The sequence below is a fragment of the Bos javanicus genome, chromosome 3 (assembly GCF_032452875.1).
Source record: "Bos javanicus breed banteng chromosome 3, ARS-OSU_banteng_1.0, whole genome shotgun sequence".
In the NCBI taxonomy this organism is placed as follows: Eukaryota; Metazoa; Chordata; class Mammalia; order Artiodactyla; family Bovidae; genus Bos; species Bos javanicus.
In genome coordinates, this window is record NC_083870.1 from 113,684,351 (window position 1) to 113,703,101 (window position 18,751).

An 18,751-nucleotide genomic window follows, 5' to 3' on the forward strand; every position below is an offset into this window, starting at 1 on the left:
TTTGAGCATTACTTTACTAGCGTGTGAGATGAGTGCAATTGTGCGGTAGTTTGAGCATTCTTTGGCATTGCCTTTCTTTAAAATTGGAATGAAAACTGACCTTTTCCAGTCCTGTGGCCACTGCTGAGTTTTCCAAATATGTGTTAATATGTGGTGTTTGTCTTTCTCTTTTTGACTGACTTCACTGTATAACAGGCTCTCGGTTCATCCACCTCATTAGAACGGACTCAGATGCATTCCTTTTTATAGTTGAGTAATATTCCATTGTGTGTATGTACCACAGTTTCTTTATCCATTCATCTGTCAATGGACATCTACATTGCTTCCGTGTCCTCGCTATTGTAAATAGCACTGCAGTGAACACGGGTACACGTGTCCTTTTCAGGTAAGGTTTCCTCAGGGTATACGCCCAGTAGTGAGATTGTTGGGTCATATGGTAGTTTTATCCCTAGTATTTTAAGCAGTCTCCGTACTGTTCTCCATAGTGGCTATATCAAGTTGCATTTCTGCTCACAGTGCAGGAGGGTTCCCATTTTTCCACACATTCTCCAGCATTTATTGTTTGTGGATTTTTCTGATGATGGCCATTCTGACCTGAGTGTGGTGATACCTCATTGTAGTTTTGATTTGCATTTCTCTACTAATGAGCGATGTTGAGCATCTTTTCACGTGTTTATTAGTCATCAATGGGTCTTCTTTGGAGAAATGTCTGATTAGATCCTCTGCCCACTTTTTGATTGAGTTGTTTTCCTGGTTTTGAGCTGAAGGAGCTGCTTGTATGTTTTGGAGATTAATCCTTCGTCAGTTGTTTCATTTGCTATATTTTCTCCAATTCTGAAGGTTGTTTTTTCATCTTGTTTATAGTTTCCTTCGTTGTGCAAAAGCTTTTTAGTTTACTTAATGGACAGTAACTTTTAAATAAAATCTTACAAATATTCACAATACAGTGACAAAACCCACGTACCAACATCCTGAGTAAATGGTTGTTAATACGTTGCTGTGTGTAATAGTGTTTTAAGTTGATAAAAGATTAAGTTGCACACCTTTCCTTCCCATCTCCCTACCCAAGGTGATGCTCTCCCTGTATGGATGTTCCCTTTCCACCCGCAGCTTTACACTGCAACATCACCTGAGTGTTTTAGCCAGCTCTGCTGCCATAACAAGACACCAGAGACTGGGTACTTAAACAACAGAACTTTGCTTCTGGAGATGAAGGCTGAGATCCAGGAGCCAGCACAGCTGGGCTCTGGGAGGACCCACTTCCTGGCCTGCAGATGGCTTCCTTCTCATGTCACGTGGAGAGAGAAGGAGCTACCTAGTGTCTTTTATAAAGGGCACCAATCTTGTCACAGGGGCCCCACCCTCAGGACCTCATTCAAGCCCAGTCACCTCCCAAACCAGCTTCCTACTGGCTTTTCAAGCATCCTCTTGTGACACTGATTTTTTTAATTTGCTGTATTACTGATTTGGGCATATTCTGTTTGCCAATCTGCTTATATGAACCAACCTAGTTTATATCAATTGCAAGTAACTTCTTCCATCTGTGACTTAACTTTACAATATTTTATTGTACAGAAGATAAATTTATTTTTAATTTTTATGTTTATATGTTGTACTTTCATTTTCATTCAAGAAATTTTCTTCTTCTTTTTTTTTTTCATTGCATTGTATGCCATGAGGCTCTTAGTTCCCCAACCAGGGACAGAACCTAAGCTCTCCCCAGTGGACCTGCAGTGGAAGCATGGAATTTTAATCACTGGACCACCAGGGAAGTCCCAGAAGATATATTTTAACTTAGAAAAGTTAATCCTTTATTTTTAATTGGTTTTTCTTATTACTTTTAAAGGCTATCCTACCCTACCCTCAGGATCAAAATGACTATATTGTCTTAAATTTTTGCTTTCTGAGTTTAGGTCTATAAACCATCTGGAGATGTTTTGCACAGGCATGAATGGAATTGATCAGAGACCTAACTGCAATCGTACGGCTTCCCCCAGGACCTATAGTGAAGGGCACATTCCTTTCCGGCTGTGTCACTGGGACTTGAGTCTTCCAGCAGCCACCATCTTCATCACTTGGCAGGAAGTAACTTCACTGTCTATTCCGTGGGCATGACCAAGAGTGTGAGACCAGTCTGCCCGGAAGCCTCCGATGCAGGTTGGTTTTCTGGACGGCTTTGCAATCCTCCCACCCATGGGCCCAGGGTGGTGACCGCCTTGGGCTGTTACAGGGGGACTGGTTTGGAAATCCCACCTTCATCTGCTCTGGGGACAACCCAAGACTGTCCTGCTGGCAGCATGAGTATAGGAAGAGTTTCCCTGCCCTTCTCCCCCTGCCTGTTTCTTGGACTTGGAGGTAATTCCTCCCTTTGGCCCTTCATGGGTTCTGCTCCAGGCCTCGCTGGGTCCCTTCCCATCCTGGCCCAGTAGACCCTGATATGAAAGAGATGAGGGTGGACGGTCTGGTGTCACTTCCTCCCTGAGGCCCCCCTGAGTGACACCCTGTGGACGGGCACCAGCACTGCCCCCACTGGAGGCCGCCCTCCCTCACCCTGGGTGCATCATGGTCGCTGGGAGACGTCTCCTTTCCCTTTAAGAGCGGGGCTCCTGGAAGCAGGGCTGGACAGCAGCAGGGCTCCCCTGGCCACCCCAGCACAGAGCCTGGCAGTGGACACACCATCCATGTGGGAGGAACTGAAATGCAGTGAAGACACAAAGGGGACCCAGATCCTCTGGCCTCACACACACACACACACACACACACACTCAGGGGACACAGGAATGAAATCCCTGCTAGGACTGGAATTTCCCTTCACCCCACTGTCTCAGCTCTGGGGTGTCATCTCCTTGCAGTCAGGAATCTGCTCCCCAAATAGCAAGGGAGGTTTATTTCAAGGGGAGGAAAGAAAGGGGCACTGATTATTTAAATAAAATGCTTTTTCTTACAAACGGAATTAACAGTGGTTTGCGGTGCTGTGGTGGGGTTTGCCCCCAGGAGAAATGTAGGTACGTTTTGCACTTAGACCATCTAGGGGATTCCTTCAGGTGAAGCCAAAAGCCGCTGCTGACTGCAGGTATCCAAGATGTTGAGTGTCTCCAGAGCTGCCCTCCAAACCCCAGGATCTGAGTCCAGCTGTAGCTCCTGGAGCGCTGAGAGTGAGTGTACGAGGAGGGTGGGGACCTGCAGCCAGGCCCTCGTCCTCTGCCCGCCCTGGGTGGTGCGAGCTGATGAGAGCTGACTGAGGGGCGAGGGGCTCATGGGGGTTTGAACTTCATCCCCACCCAGAGTGTGAATTCGGAAGATGGCAGGTGCAGTCATGTCTCCACATGCATCTCCCATCCCTGGGGTCTTCCGTCACATCAACAGGGACAGGAAGATGACCCCCAGGCCCCAGCTGCTACAGGGAGCAGGCAGAAAGCACAGGGATCCATTAGAGCTGTCTTCCTAGAAAGCCCCCCGCAGGTTCATCCACCTCTCTGTGCCCTGGCCACCCACGCCTCCCATCCCAAATACAACCAGGGTCAGCTGACTCTCCCCTCAGGCAGTTTCACTAAGCTCCCAAATGAGCAGAGTGGACTCATTTTTGACTCACACTTGAATCTCCACTACTTACAATTCCGTAATGCTGGAAAATCCAGCTTTTTCAAGTAATGCGCAGACATCTGCTTCATAATGATTCCTAAAATGACAGTCAGAAATGTCCATCACATGAATATTAGGTCAGCAAGAGATTTGGTTTTGCCTGATGAGAGTTTCTGTTAAGGGTTTAGTTCAGGACGTCAAGTTCAGCATCGGGCAGGTATGAAGCGCCAAGGGACACACACGGGGGACTTCTGCCCAAGCATGACTCCCAACACCTGTCCCCACTCCAGACCTAGGTCTGACCAGATGGTCTTCAAGGTCCCTCCTGCATCAGGAGACCTGCCTGCTCACCTGCCAAGTTACATGCAGCAATTCTGATCCGTGACAAGTTGCTTTTAACATACGTCATTGTTTCTAGCAAGAAATTGTAGAGAACGGCAGGCTTTTTCTGAGTCTGCAAAAAACAAGTGACATCCAGTGCCATGGAAGAGGAGGTCCTGCAGACTGGCTGCTCACAGATGCCCATCCATCTGATGCTAGAGGGTCTGACCAGAGAGGGCAAGTGCTCATCTCAAAGTCACACAGCAGAGTAGCAGATGGGCAACCTAAGGACCTTCAGGTTTCTGTTACTCTTCTCTGGCCCAGAGAGATCACACTCGCCCACAGCCTGCACTGTCCGATAGCGTAGCCACTGGCCACACATGGGCCTTGAGCACCTGAAGCGTGGCTTGCTGTTGTTCAGTCGCTCAGTTGTGTCCGACTCTCTGGGACCCCATGGACTGCAGTGCACCAGGCTTCCCTGCCCTTCACTATCTCCCGGAGTTTGCTCAAACTCATGTCCATGGATTTGATGATGCCATCCAACCAACAAGGCTAGTCTGAATTAAGTGTAAAGTGCCTCCTGGATACTGAAGATGTTATCCCAAACAGGTAAACTATTACATTAATAATTGTCTATTGATTGCCTGTTGAAATGGCAATGATTTGGAACTACTGGGTTAAATAAAATCTATTATTAAATTTGGTTTCACCTCTTTTCATGTTTTTCAACATAAATCTTAAAGATGGGTGTGTGGTTTGCATTTGCTTTCTGTTGGACAGAGCTGGTCTCAACACTTCATGTCTAGCAGGATCACAGGATGAAGCCCCAAGCCCCTGGGGCTGGCCCCTGCCTCAGCTTCCTCACCAGGACGGAACACAGGGTCATCTGGAAACCGATCATCTCCTTGGGGGCAGCGGCGTCACTGTGGTCCACGGAGCTCTCCAGGGCCCTCCAGCCCCAGAAGTGCACACACTGAAACATGGTAGCCACGCAGGCCTGGAGGACACAGGACAGGATGGCAGGAGAGGAGGCAGGCGGCCCTGGGGGGCCACACAAGGGGTGGGGCTGGGGGCTGGCACTCCATCAGTAAGCTGGGGGGCAGCCCCCCAAAGGCCTCAGGAAGCCAAAGAAGGGCAGGCTGATGAGCCCCAGGGGGCTGCCTGGGACTCAAACCCTACTGGCCCGTGTGACACCTTGGGCACGTTTACTGAGAAGCCCCATGGGCGCAGGTGCAGCCCCAGTGCCCCCTCAGCCATTGGCCAGCACTGGATGCCCTCAGCAGCCCTGCCGGGACCTACCACCTCCAGGAGCCTGGGGTTTGGGGCCTGGCTGCAACCCCCCCCCAGATCCCCTCTCCCCAGATCTCCCTCGCCCCATCCCCTGCAGTAACCAGGCCACTGGTCTCTGGCCTCTGCTGAGGTTGGGCCACAGGAAGGTACTGGAATGGAGGGCAGGGAAGGAGGTTGGGGTGTCTGCTCCCCCAGGAGCAGGAGAGGCAACAGCACCCATGGGGGCCCCGGCCGTGCTGGCCTCTCCTCTTTGTGGCTCCTTCATTAAGGCCTCTCATCCCCTTTGGGGGTAGGTGGTCACTTTCTTCCCTGAAGCCCTGCCTCCAGCAGAGTTGCTGTTAAAACATGAAAGGACTGTGAACTTCTGATAGAGGTAGTGAGGATAATGAAAGTGTTAATTGCTTCAGTCATGTCCAACTCTTTGAGACTCCATGGACTGTAACCCGCCAGGCTCCTCTGTCCATGGAATACTCCAGGCAAGAATTCTAGAGTGGGTAGCCATTCCCTTCTCCAGGGGGTCTTCTCAATCCAGGGATTGAACATGAGTTTCCTGCATTGAAGGCAGGTTCTTTACTGTCTGAGCCATGCGGGAAGCCTTTGACTGTGGATCACAAAAACTGTGGAAAATTCTTAAAGAGATGGGAATACCAGACCACCTTACCTGTTTCCTGAGAAACCTGTATGCAGAGAAGAAGCAACAGAACCAGATATGGAACTACAGACTGGTTGAAAATTGGGAAAGGAGTGTGTCAAGGCTGTATATTGTCACCCTGTTAAATAACTTATATGCAGAGTACATCATGTGGAATTCTGGGATGGATGAATCACAAGCTGGAATCAAGATTGCTAGGAGAAATATCAACAACCTCAGATATGCAGCTGATATCACTCTATTGGCAGAAAGTGAAGAGGAACTAAAGAGCCACTTGATGAGGGTGAAAGAGGAGAGTGAAAAATCTGTCTTAAAACTTAGCATTCAAAAAACTAAGATCATGGCATCTGTTCCCATCACTTCATGGCAGATAGATGGGGGCAAAGTAGAAACAGTGCCTGGTTTTATTTTCTTGAGTTCCAAAATCACTGCAGACAATGACTGCAGCCATGAAATTAAAAGATGCCTACTCCTTGGAAGAAAAGCTATGCCAAACCTAAACAGCATATTAAAAAGCAGAGACAAATCCCTTTGCCAACAAAGGTCTGTATAATCAAACTATGGTTTTTCCAGTCCATTGGGAAAGCTGGACCATAATGAAGGCTGAGTGAAGAATTGATGCTTTCAAAGTGTGGTCCTGGGCAAGATCCTTGAAAGTCCCTTGGACTGCAAAGAGATCAAACCAGTCAATCCTAAAGGAGGAAATCAACCCTGAATATTCATTGGAAAGACTGATGCTGAAGCTGAAGCTCCAATATTTTGGCCATCTGATGTGAAGGCTGACTCATTGGAAAAGACTCTGATGCCAGGAAAGACTGAGGACAGGAGAAGGGGGTGAAGAGGATGAGATGGTTGAATGGCAGCATTGACTCAATGGATGTGAGTCTGAGCAAACTCTGGGAAGGCTAGGGAAGCCTGGTGTGCTGCAGTCCTTGTGGTCACAGGGTGGGACACGACCTAGTGACTGAAAGGCAGAAGAAAGGGTGGCTGGTGAAGGCATCGGAGAAGAAGGAAAGTACGCCATGTTTCCCCTCACAGAGCCGAGACTCCTCAATCAGCCAGTGTGTGGGTTGTCTTGACTGGTCCCTTTCTCAGCCTGGTGGGAGGAACCAGCAGATGGTGGCCTCTGGGGTCCCAGGAAGACTGACCGAGGTGGGGGACACCCCAGCTAGCCAGGGCGGCAGCCCTGAAGCACGTGTTCCTTGTGGGGACAGCAGGCCCTGGGCATCGCGCACATAGCCCAGGTGTGTCTCACCTGGGCGGCATCGGAGCAGGGGTCCTGGCAATGTAGCATGAGGGGGACCCAGGCTTTCTTCACTTCCTGCTTGAAGAAATGCTTCTTGGAAATCCTGACCACCTGTGCCAGCTTCCCGAAGACGATGAAGGCTTTTAAACGCAGCAGCTCGCTCTCCTGCAGCCAGAACACACAAGCTATTTCTGAAACATGGGAAGCAAGAAGCCCAACAAAACCCCAGCCATTTGCTGTGGACCTTCTTAAACGCCTTGGTGCCTGCAAAGCCTTCTGGATCATTCCATCATGATGGAGTGTCTCCTGCAGGGCTCTGGGGACAGGGCAGTATTCTGGTGTTTGTGACCTTCTCTTGCCTAGATGGGGGCTGTGCTGGATCTGATCGCCTACCAACCCAACCTAGCAGAGTCCCCAGCCCACACATCACAGGTGTCCAAAGAGCATTTGCGGCTGCGATGAATTAAAGTCAGGGGAGAAGGGTCCATGGGCCCTGCTGCTGCTAAGTCACTTCAGTCGTGTCCAACTCTGTGTGATCCCATAGAAGGCAGAACAAGATTTTTACTTTTTAACCAGGTCCCGTGATCAGCCAATCGGTACATCAGCACCCAAGTGCGAACTGCAGCCCTTTTCATTCCAGAGCACCTCTCTCCTTTAGGGGGTGAGCAGTGGCCACCTCCTACCGAGCAGCCATTCGTGGGGACCCCCACGAGGGCCAGGGCCAAGCAGGGCGCCAGTGTGCACTCACATTGTCAAAGAAGGCTCTGCACTGCTCGGAGATGGCGTTGAAGGTGGACCCCAGGTCCCCTTCCCTCAGCTCGACCAAGACCTTGGCCAGGACCTCCAGGCCCTCAGAGGTCACGCTGGTGCTCACGCCTGGCCCCCGCAGGGAACACAGGCACTTCTCCAGTAAGAGCTTCCGGTACTGCCTCACCTGCGGGGCACAGGGCTTTCAGGCCCCGCCTGGCTGCCCGGAACAGGCCGGCATGGGCCCCCCACCCCCAATCCCTGCCTTGGCCCTCGCGGACCTTCCTTGGGGCGCCGAGGGCCATGTTGCCGAGGGCGCGCAGGGAGAGCATCCGCAGGACCTCGTCCTCCTGCTCTGCGCCCTTCTCCAGCATCAGCACCGCCCGCTTCAGCAGCTTCTCCTGGTGCAGAATCGGGTCACTCATAAACTGGAAAGGAGAACTGTTCACAGTCATCCCCGAGAGAGGCTCTCGTTCCTCTGCCTCAAAACGGGACAGGTGATACGACTCGGTGCCCAGAGCGGCGTCCCTGGAAACAGGAGAGGATTCGGAGCTCCACCTCCCAGGACCGGCTATGGGCTCCTCCCTCCAGCTGTGGGACCCCGACAAGTCCCTGGACCCCTCGGAACCTCAGCTTCCTCACCTGTAAAAAGGGCAACAGCAGTACCTGCCTCATGGGGTCGCTGTGAGGCTCCGATGCGGACATACGTGGGGAAATTCTAGTTGAGTGTTTTTTATTTTTTTATTTTTAAACTTTACAATATTGTATTAGTTTTGCCAAATATCGAAATGAATCCGCCACAGGTATACCTGTATTCCCCATCCTGAACCCTCCTCCCTCCTCCGTCCCCATACCCTCCCTCTGGGTCGTTATCTAAAGGAACACATCCGTTCATCATCTGTTCCTTCCGTTAACGTGATGGGAGCGGCCACGGTGTGCAAGAGCCATGCCCACTGAGTCAGAGCAGAAATGCACAAAATGCACGGATTCCACTCCCCTGGGCCTCCGAAGGTCAATTCTGGGCTCCTACCCAAAACTCTGGGCCCTCGGGATGATGCGGCGCCCTGTGGCATGCCTGGGTGCACGTGTGTTTTATAAACCTTGGTGGTGGTGGTTTAGTCGCTAAGTCGTGTCTGACTCTCACAACCCCATGGAGTGTAGCCCGCCAGGCTCCTCTGTCCATGGGATTCTCCAGGCAAGAATACTGGAGTGGGTTGCCATGCCCTCCTGCAGGGGATCTACCTGACCCAGGGATTGAACCCCGGTCTCCTGCAGTGCAGGTGGATTCTTTACCGACTGAGCTACAAGGGAAGCCCCGTTATAAACCTTAGAAAGTGAAGTCGCTCAGTCATGTCTGACACTTTGCGACCCCATGGACTGTAGCCTACCAGGCTCCTCCATCCATGGGATTTTCCAGGCAAGAATACTGGAGTGGGTTACCATTTCCGTCTCCAGGAGATCTTCCTGACCCAGAAGAAAACTAAGTACCCAGTGGGTGACCCCGGAATGGAAAAGTGATTCTTCAGCCTTCTACAGAGCAAGTCTGCCAGCCCTCCCTTGGGCAATGATTGGTTCCAATGACACTCTGGGTGTCAGACAGCCATCAAGATTTCCCCCCAAAAGTTTTCTGGCCAATTCCCTCAGGACCGCATAAGGAAGGGTGGCTGGGCATCAGTGGCTCTGACCCCCATTTTGGGCCTTCCTGCCTGGCTCAGCCTGGCTCGCCGCTCAGAGCCCTCTGCCTGGCCTTCCCAGGAAAGCCCTCTTCTGGCCCCGTGATGCTGGTGCTCACCACATCACGCAGCCCTTGGCGGCCGTACTACAGGGCACAGGACGGGTCTCAACCCATTTCCCCTCAGTGCTGCCCTGAATCATGTGCTTGATGAATGAATGAATGGAAGAGGGCATGAGGGACGTTTGCCTGTTCCTCCAACCCCGGACTCAGAGCACGCGTGCCTGCCCTGAGATGAGCCCCCAGGACAGCCAGGGGGGTCACCCAGCACCCACCCCACATCCCTGCCCGCCCCCCGCCCAGCCCCCAACATGCCCCACGCCCAGCCCAAGCCCACCGCCCGCCCAGCCCCCTCTGTGGCCTCACTTCCATACAGACCGCCGTGCTGCTGATGCGGCAACTCAGGGCCTCCGAGGCCATGCCCCTGAGCACCAGCTCCGACAGCCTCTGCCTGTAATAGCCCTGGGGGCTCTGCACGCACAGCCTGCAGGGACGGCACCACCGAAGGGGCTTCTCAGCTCCTGCCCGGCACAGCCACTCTGCAGCAGGGTGCCCGGGGCGGGGTTCCCAGGTCAGGGGGTCACTGAAGTACAGACCCTCCACCTCCTCTTTATAAAAGATGAAAGTGCAAGTCGTGTCCGACTCTGCGACCCCATGGACGGTAGCCTGCCCGGCTTCTTGTCCATGGAATTCCCCAGGCAAGAAGACTGGGGTGGGGAGCCACTCCCTTCTCCAGGGGAATCTTCCCAACCCCGGGATCGAACCCAGGTCTCCTTTTTATAAAAAGGGGACCAGAATGAGGGTCTAGACCCAGGAAGGAACTCTCGGTCCTGCCGTCCTGGCCTGGCTCGGAAGCCCTTTGTGACCCTGGGCACACCCCACCCACCTGGGACCTCGCTTTCTTGCCTTGGAGCAGGAAGGGCTGGAAGAAAAGATTTCCTTTGCCCTGGACCCTCCTGCCACTCAGAGTCTGGGATGTGGGTCAACATGGCAATCTGCACCCACCCCCACCCCCCGACATGCACACCCTGGAGCGAGGCATTTAGCCATCAGGCCCAGACCTTCCAGCCAGACAGTGGAGCCCTGGGGAGCCAGGCACCCACCTGGCCAGCTGGCTGACTCCCTGCAGGAACGTCGAGCTGCTCTCCAGAAGCGTCCACACGCCTTGCTCCTCCAGGGTGCAAAGCAGAGACTCACTGTTGAGTCTCCTGAACAAGAGCTGCATGGATCTGATCGTGACCCTGGAAGAAGGTGGGGCCGCGTGAGGCTGAGGCTGCCCTACTGGGAGCACCTGCCCTGCCTTCAATAAGCTCTTGGGTAAGCTCCGCACCCAGGCCCGTGAAGGGGTGCCCAACACAGGCGGGGAGACTTGCTCAGGACCCAAGAGCAGCCGTGGGAGACGGTGGGTCTGCAAACTCTGAAAACCACAAAGTGCTGGACCCACACAAGGGAGGGTCGTAAGCTGAGCTTCCAGAAATTTCTCCCCCCCACCAGGAAGGGAAAATGAGGACCTCTCAGTGGAGGTGACACTTGTAGTTCAGTGACTTCTTCTTCTTCTTTTTAAGAACATTTATTTATTTGGCTGTACAGGGTCTTACAGTAGAGAATCTGCCTGCAATGTGGGAGACCCAGGTTCAATCCCTGGGTCAGGAAGATCTCCCGGAGAAGGGAATGGCTACCCACTTCAGTATTCTTGCCTGGAGAAGCCCATGGACAGAGGTGTCTGGTGGGCTACATTCAGTCCATGGGGTTGCAAAGAGTTGGTCACTACTGAGCAATGAACACTTTCACTTTCACAGGGTCTTAGTTTCAGCACATGGGATCTAGTTCCCTGACCGGGGGTTGAACCTGGGCCCTCTACATTAGGACCTTGGAGTCTTAGCCACTGGACCACCAGGCAAGTCCCCAGTCGAGGGACTGCATCCAGCCCAGGACCACAGCCTCACCACACCGCACCTTCCCACCCTCGAGCGCACCTCTGCAGGTTGACCTCCTCAGGCAGAGTCCCCGTGTGGATGAGTCTCCATGTCTTTAGGACGGGCGACACGGCCTCTGGGCCCTGGCTGCTGCCCAGCTGCAGGAGGAGCGTGTAGACAAGGTCCGGGAAGAGATCCAGGAGCCTGTTGTCCCAGTCCATCCTCTCAACGAGCAGGTGGATGGTGCACAGGGTCTGCGGAGAGGAGAGCCGGAGGCGGCAGGGGTCCCACCGAGCCCCGGAGGCGGGCCTTCCCCCTGCCTCACCATCAGAGGGTCCACCGCGGCCAGGCGCCAGATATCGGCTTTGGAGGCAGCGTTGGCCCTGGGCGTGAACCTCGCCTGCAGCCGGCCCATCAGCGCGTGGAGCATCGTCCGGGCAAAGGGCACGTTCTCAGCCACAGCCAGCCACACCTCTGTCAGGTGGCTAGCCAGAGACAGGGGACAAGGACTGTGGGTTTGGGGTCATGTGCCCTGGCAAGTCAAAGCCCCCTGGGGACCCCCGGGCAGCCCCCGGAGTAGGGGCTGGAGCCTGGAGGCGGGGTCTCAGGGAGGTGGGATAGCCACCAAGGCTGCACAGCCAGAGGCCGAGTCCCGCCCCACACCTCTGCCCACGGTCCTCCTGGGAAACCACGGCCCTCTCTGTCTCTCTCACGGAAGGTCCAGCTCTGCTGCTCGGGGACCCAGGAATCCCCACCGGGCCGACTGTGTGATGACTTCATGGACACGTCGGGTCATAGCCTCCCAGTGCTTGGTGTATCAGGCCGGCACCAGGCAGCTTGCTGATACCTATCACTTCCTCCTCCCAACACGTCTATGTGGAAGGAGCCTTCATCTCCATTCCACAGAAGAGGAAATTCTGCCCAAGAAGGTCAGGGAAGCTGCCAGACTACAGCTTGGAGCAGCCTTCTTGACCCCAAGCCCAAGCCTGCAGCCCTGCTGAGAAGGGGAGGGACAGTGACTTAACGAGCCTCTGCACACACACAGGTACAGGCACGTGGGGTCTGGGGGGCACTAAAGGGCTAAAGCCATGACTCCAACAGGATCAGCCTGCCTATTCGAATCCACAAAACCAAACACGTAAGTGCAGATAAGTGAGTTTTGTCGAGGATGGGGAAAATGTGGCAGGGGCCCAGTGGCAGGAACTGAATAGAAGGGTGGGCACAGCATGCTCATTAAAATCAACTCAGAAAGAAGCCACAGGAGTGCAAGGAAACCAGGGCGTGGGGACCTCAGCCCTATAACTCAAGAAACAGCTGAATGAGTTTGAAGGCGGCCCTGGGCTCCAGGAAACAATGCAGACTGGCTGACACCTTGATGCGTCTGAGACCCTGAGCCAAAGCCCCAGCTTGGCCAACCCAAGCTCCTGACCACACAAACCAGATGATAACCGGGTTGCTGTTCCAAGCTCCTGAGCTGGAAGCGATTTGTTATGCAGGAATAGCTAACTAATACAGCGAAAGCCAGCCTGCCAGAGGCCCCAGCCCAGCACTGCTCTGAGAGGGGCTAAACCTCGTTAAAGCACGCCACCTGCATGGCACTGCCCTACCTGGACCCAGGGAAGGGCTGCCCTCTGGAGGAGCAGCTCCCTGTGAAGTGGGGCCAGGCCTGCATTTCGCATGTCTGACACCTGTGCTCGAAACTCTCCTTTGCCTGCTCCCAGCATCTGCCACATCTCTCTTCACCAAGCCTCAAGGCTGCCCTTTGCTCCTTGGTCTCTGCTGCTTTGGGGACGCCTGCTCCCCTCTTTCTGGGCCTTCCCCAGTATATACCAGCTCGATCCCAGCACACTCACTCGTCAAACTGGTGAGCTCCTACCAGCTGCCTGCGTGATGCCGTGACACAGACAAGGGGGCTGGGCACAGTTCAAGATAACAGGAAGAGGAAGGCTTGCCCTGCTTCCCTGTGAGGCCACCTGAGAGCCTGGGGGGTCTGTCATTTCACCCCTCAGGCACCTGGGTCACGTCCCTCTCAGGGCCCCATTTGGAAAGGGGGAAGGGAGCTTCTCCAGAGGCCTGCTCGGGCCCTGGGGACCACGTCCTGTGGTCTGTCCGGCCTGGAGCTCTATACTCTGCAGGGAGGAGAGGGCCATCGAGGGGAGAGCCCAGAGGGGGCGGCCAGGACCTGTGAGATGTGGGCTCCGGACTCCAGCTTGATAGGAGGGAGCTGGAGCTTCAAGGCTCCAGGTCCGAGGTTCTCAGAGGCTGTACCAGCCACAGAGATGCAAGTGGGAGGGTCTGACCACCCCCTTCCCCTGACACAGGTCAGACGAGGCACTGCTCAAGGCCCTGGGCTCCTGGGACATGTCCGTGGTGGCCGTCTGGGGGGCACGGGAGGCAGAGGCCCCGCACCTGGGAACCCACCTCTCCATGGGCAGGGGCTGCCGCAGGAGCGCCGTGAGCACGGTCTCCTGGTGGTAGTGGGCCAGCAGGAGGAGGCCCTCGATCAGGAGGCGCCGCACCTCCCGGTGGTCCACCGTGGGCAGGTGCGCCAGGATGGCGCCCAGGATCTCGGGCACCTGGGGGTGGGGGCGGGGCATCACCAGGCAGCCCGGCCCTCGGGGGGCTCCTGCCCTCCCCCTGCCGCACACCCCTCCTCCTGCCCAGGTGGACGCTGGGCAGGCTAGTCCACCGGGGGCCAGGCACAGCTCGGCCCTTCCAGAGCATCCTCTGGTCTCTTCGGAGATTTTATCACATTTTAACGTGGGAGGTGCCGCGCTTCAGGAGGGCCAGCCTCAGGCCTCCAGCCCAGCGTCCACTCACTGACCAAGCCTCCTTCAACAGGTTCTTTCCCCTTCCAGAACCCGACTTCCTCCCACTCTTTATAATCACGGACTCGGGGATGGTGAGGAGCCCTTAGCAAGCGAGGCTGGGCCCCTCTGCCTGGCCCTCTAGGCTGGATGCACAGGCAGCCCCAGGCCCCAGCGGGCTGGGCCGCAAGCTGTCACCTTGTCCTCCAGCTCCTTGACCCGCATCTGGAGGAAGGTGCATATCCAGGTGACAGAGGCCTTGTCGTGCTGGAGGTCCATGGCCCCGAAGTTCTCGCAGAGCTTCTGGACCAGCGAGACCACCTCGTCGCAGTTGAACTGCAAGCAGGCCACCTACAGCCAGAGTAGGCTGTTCCTGGGTCCGACTCCAAGCCCAGGGGCTCCCCTGCCTGCCCTGCTCTGCTCAGTGTCCCAGCCCAGCCCAGCCCAACCCCATCCTCCCGCAAACCGTCCTGAGCCTCCTCTCGCCTCCTCGCCCAGCCTCTGGCCCTGTCAGTCACGGGCCGGCTTGGAGATCACTCAGTGTAAAAGCCTGGAAGACTCTGGCCAACCCCTCCCTCACCCCATCGCCTGCCCCGACCCCTCCGAATCCCGCACAGGGAGCTTCTCCCCAGACCCTCCCAGTCCTGCCTCTACGGCCCTGCAGCCTTCCCTGGGAGTGTCCTCTGGCCCCTGAGGCAGAAGAGGCCTCGCCTCTCTGCAGCCCCGAGGGTTTGGGCGGCCCTGGACACTTGCAGTCACCGGGTGCCGTCAGCCTGCCCATGGGCTGACACCTGTGTGCAGGGCCCCTGTTCAGTTCTTTCCGGGACCCCCGCAGTGTAGCATATGATATGGAAAAGAGAAGACAGCTGGGGTCTGTGACGCACCTACTGTGTGCCAGGCACCACGGTGGGGACTGTACATATCACAGGTCACTTAAATACACATGACTTGAGTTGGACCAAGGTCTGTGGAAAACCCAGGGAAGACCACCAGGAGAAGCCCGGCCCCGCCCCCAGAGATGGCCCAGGCACCCGGAGGCTACTCCCACACAGCCTTCCCGCTCATCACCTTGGAGATTCTGGAGGATATGCTGAAAATCTTCTCCATGTCTGAGCCCTGCAGGTCCTCCTTACATTTCTCAAGCTCCAGCTCTTTGGAGGCGCCCCAGGAGGAGCAGGTCTGGCTTGCTGTTGGGATACAATGTCAGGCACGATGGTCCAGAACCAAGGGCCCACATCGTGGTGGCCCCCTTTCCCGCCCCCGCCCCCAACGCTCCCACCTCCCCGCCCCTTGGGTTGCCTTGGTTCCCTGGGCCTGGACAGCTCTCCAGCATCTACATTCCCACCTCTCTTGCTTGGCCCCTGGAACCATCTCTGTGCACAGCTCAGATGGGCATTCTGCCAGCTGCCAAGCCAGAGGCAACCCACCTTGAAGGTGCCCCAACTGCCTTCCCCTCTGAGCTCGTTTTTGGCCAGTTCTGCCGCATCCTTAGTATCTGTGAGGCAACCCTGTCCAGTGGGGCCCTTCATGTGCCCTCAGCGAGTTGTGCTGACACAATGAGCCTCTCCTTCTAGAAGCTTCCATGATCTCTCAGTGAACTCTGCACCCCCTGTCCCCGCTGGTCACCCTTGCTTGTCTACAGAGAGACCACAATCCCTGCCAACCCCCAGGACAGCCCCACAGCCAACTCCCTGATATTGGTCCTCCCTCTGGGCCTGGAGAGCCCCAGTCCTGCCCACCCACACCACCCTTCCTGTACCGTGAAGATCCAGCAGGCTGGCCAGGACATCCATGGAGGCCAGGCGGGTTTTTCTGTGCGAGTCGCAGGTGCCTGGTGCAATGAGTCCCACCAGGCCGCCAAACTGCCCCAGCTTCAGTGGGATCTGAGGGATGGGAGACCTCAGAGTTCACATCCTCTGTCTGGCCAAGCTCACCTGGTGATGCCCGAGGGCAGTGCAACCAGGGGCCAAAGAGAGTGATCCCTGCTCTGAAAGCACCCCTATTTGGGAAGGGAGAGGATGCTACCATCTGCCTGAGCCCAAACTTCCATCCCCAGGCCCCCCAGCTTGGGCCCGGGAGGCTGAGCTTCCATCCCCAGGCCCCCCAGCTTGTCCTCCTCCCAAGGCCATCCCTGAAGACCAGACAGTCGAAGAGTAGGAGGATAACAAAGGAAGGAAGAGAGGTCTTGTGGAGCCGTGTCAGAGGCTCCATCACCAAAAAAACCTCATTGCTTTTCTAGATTTTGCGATGTTGATGGTATTTGTTAAGCTTTGTAAAATTTGTCATTTTGTAGGGATTCATTTTTTCATTCTAAGTAAATACTTTCCTAATCAATGTGATATTCATAATCATGTGCCCCATTCTCTTAAAGAGGGCCCTCACACTGTGTGAACCTCAGGCCCCTCGAAACCCAGATCCACACCACGCCCTGCCAATCCTCTCTCACGACCCCAGAGGCCCAGGGCCAGCTCCCCCTGGGTCACCTTCAACATTCCCAGTGACGCAGCCTCTTCCCAAGGGTCTCTCCAGGGGCAGAACTGGATTTCAGAGGTGTTTCCTCTCCTGGGATAGAGACTGGCTTTTCCCTGTGGGTGTCAGTGGGGCAGGCTGTGGGGGTGGGGGGGCGGGTCTCTGGGACTCACGCAGACGCCGACGCTTTGGACATAGATTTTCATGAGATGGAGATGGAGGTTCACTGCTTTTTCCCGCTCCCATTCTTTCTCCGACAAGATCCACTTCTCCAAGAGCTATGGGGATAGCCCAGAACACAGAGGGGCCTTCAAAATCCCGAAGCCAGCCTTTCCCGGCCAGCTGCTGCTCTCCTCCTCTCTCCCACTCAGAGCCTGATTTTCAAAGCTCTGGGAGGTTCCCAGGTTCCCCTGCCCCGACACTAGGGAGATGAGGCCACGAGCAAACGGAGAACAAGGCCAACATCCTCAGCAAGCTGGCGCTTGGCTGAGGAGTTTGGCTTTGTTGCGAGTGTTGGCCTGTAGGGGAAAACGCCACTAGCTCAGTCCATCCTGCACTCCAGCACCTGCGTGCCCCTGCACCTAACAACACGGCTTAGCAAAACAGGGAGCAAAAACTGATAGAACTGAAAGGAGAAGCGGACTAATCCACAGTGACAGAGATTTCCGACCTCCATCTCTGTAACTGATGACAGAGAAGACAAAAGCAGGAAGGATATAGAAAACTTGGACAACACTTCCAACCATACCTGGCTTAAGTGATATTTGGGAACATATCATTCAGTGCAGCAGAACACTTCCCAAGCACACACAGAACGTTCACCAAGATAGATCATACGTGGGCAACAAATTAAGTCTCGATGGATTTAAAAGGCTTTGAATTGTACAAAATATGTCCTCAGACTACAGTGGAGTTAAACTAGAATCAAAACCAAAAAGGTCTCTGGAAAACTCTCAAATATTTGGAAATTTCTTGATGACCCATGGGTCAAAGGAGAAGTCAAAAGAGAAATGAAAATGCATCTTGGAACTAAAATTAGAACAGAACATATCGATATTTGTGGGGTATAGCTTCAAAGAACAAAGTCAGTGGACTTATACTATCTGGTCCTGATTTCAAGACTTACTAAAATGTTGACAGGGTTATAATGAAGACAGGATGGCAGTGGTGTAAAGAAGGACAAAAACATCAGTAGAGCAGAACAGGTATGTAGAAATAGACTCACACATACGCGGTCAATTGATTTCTGACAAAGATGCAAAGGTAATTCAGTGGAGAAAAGATAGTCTTTCCATCAAAGGTGCTGAAACAATTGGTTAACCATGTGCAAAAAAATTAAAATAAATTAAACTTTGATCCATATTTGAAAACTGAGCTCAAAATACATCATAGACTTCAATGTAAAGCCTGAAACTGTCAAGTTCTAGAAGAAAATCTAGGAGAAAATCTTTGTGACCTTGGTTAGTAAAGATTTCTTAGTCGTGATGCCAAAAACACGATATATAAAAGAAAAAATAATAAATTAGACTTCATCAAGGTTAGAAATTTTTTCTCTTCAAAAGAATCTGTGAAATTAATGAAAATGCAAGTCACAGACCAGGAGAAAATATTTGCAAATCACATATCTGATAAAGGATTTACTTCTAGAATATATACAACCTCCAAAAAATCAATAATAAGAAAGCAAACAATCCAAGTTTTTAAAAAGCCCTGCTGCTGCTGCTGCTGCTAAGTCGCTTCAGTCATGACCGACTCTGTGAGACCCCACAGACGACCAGGCTCCCCCGTCCCTGGGATTCTCCAGGCAAGAACACTGGAGTGGGTTGCCATTTCCTTCTCCAATGCATAAAAGTGAAAAGCGAAAGCGAAGTTGCTTAGTCGTGTCCAACTCTTAGCGACCCCATGGACTGCACTAGCAATACTATATTCAAAAATACCAAGATTATGAAAGACAAAGACTGATAAATTGTTCCAAATTGAAGGAGAGAG

General features: G+C 53.9%; 1 protein-coding gene across 7 annotated transcripts in view; it reads right to left on the minus strand.

Moving 5' to 3' along the window:
• Nucleotides 1–2,846: 2,846 nt before the first annotated feature.
• The window catches only part of MROH2A (maestro heat like repeat family member 2A), a 55,944-nt gene continuing 40,039 nt past the window's right edge, over nucleotides 2,847–18,751 (minus strand). For 3 of the 7 annotated variants that reach the window (XM_061412673.1, XM_061412669.1, XM_061412671.1), the window contains 16 exons: nucleotides 16,936–17,040; nucleotides 16,053–16,176; nucleotides 15,362–15,480; nucleotides 14,492–14,644; nucleotides 13,896–14,062; nucleotides 11,812–11,971; nucleotides 11,547–11,740; nucleotides 10,674–10,811; nucleotides 9,937–10,054; nucleotides 8,120–8,266; nucleotides 7,840–8,025; nucleotides 7,101–7,256; nucleotides 4,769–4,900; nucleotides 3,934–4,036; nucleotides 3,614–3,679; nucleotides 2,847–3,149 (listed from right to left, as the gene is read on the minus strand). In XM_061412673.1, coding sequence (XP_061268657.1) covers nucleotides 3,028–3,149; nucleotides 3,614–3,679; nucleotides 3,934–4,036; nucleotides 4,769–4,900; nucleotides 7,101–7,256; nucleotides 7,840–8,025; nucleotides 8,120–8,266; nucleotides 9,937–10,054; nucleotides 10,674–10,811; nucleotides 11,547–11,740; nucleotides 11,812–11,971; nucleotides 13,896–14,062; nucleotides 14,492–14,644; nucleotides 15,362–15,480; nucleotides 16,053–16,176; nucleotides 16,936–17,040 — 2,190 coding nt within the window. In that variant the 3' untranslated portion in view covers nucleotides 2,847–3,027. Of the gene's footprint in view, nucleotides 3,150–3,613; nucleotides 3,680–3,933; nucleotides 4,037–4,768; nucleotides 4,901–7,100; nucleotides 7,257–7,839; nucleotides 8,026–8,119; nucleotides 8,481–9,936; nucleotides 10,055–10,673; nucleotides 10,812–11,546; nucleotides 11,741–11,811; nucleotides 11,972–13,895; nucleotides 14,063–14,491; nucleotides 14,645–15,361; nucleotides 15,481–16,052; nucleotides 16,177–16,935; nucleotides 17,041–18,751 lie in introns of those variants that run through there. The other 4 variants (XM_061412672.1, XM_061412670.1, XM_061412674.1 and 1 more) reach the window with 3 other exon arrangements.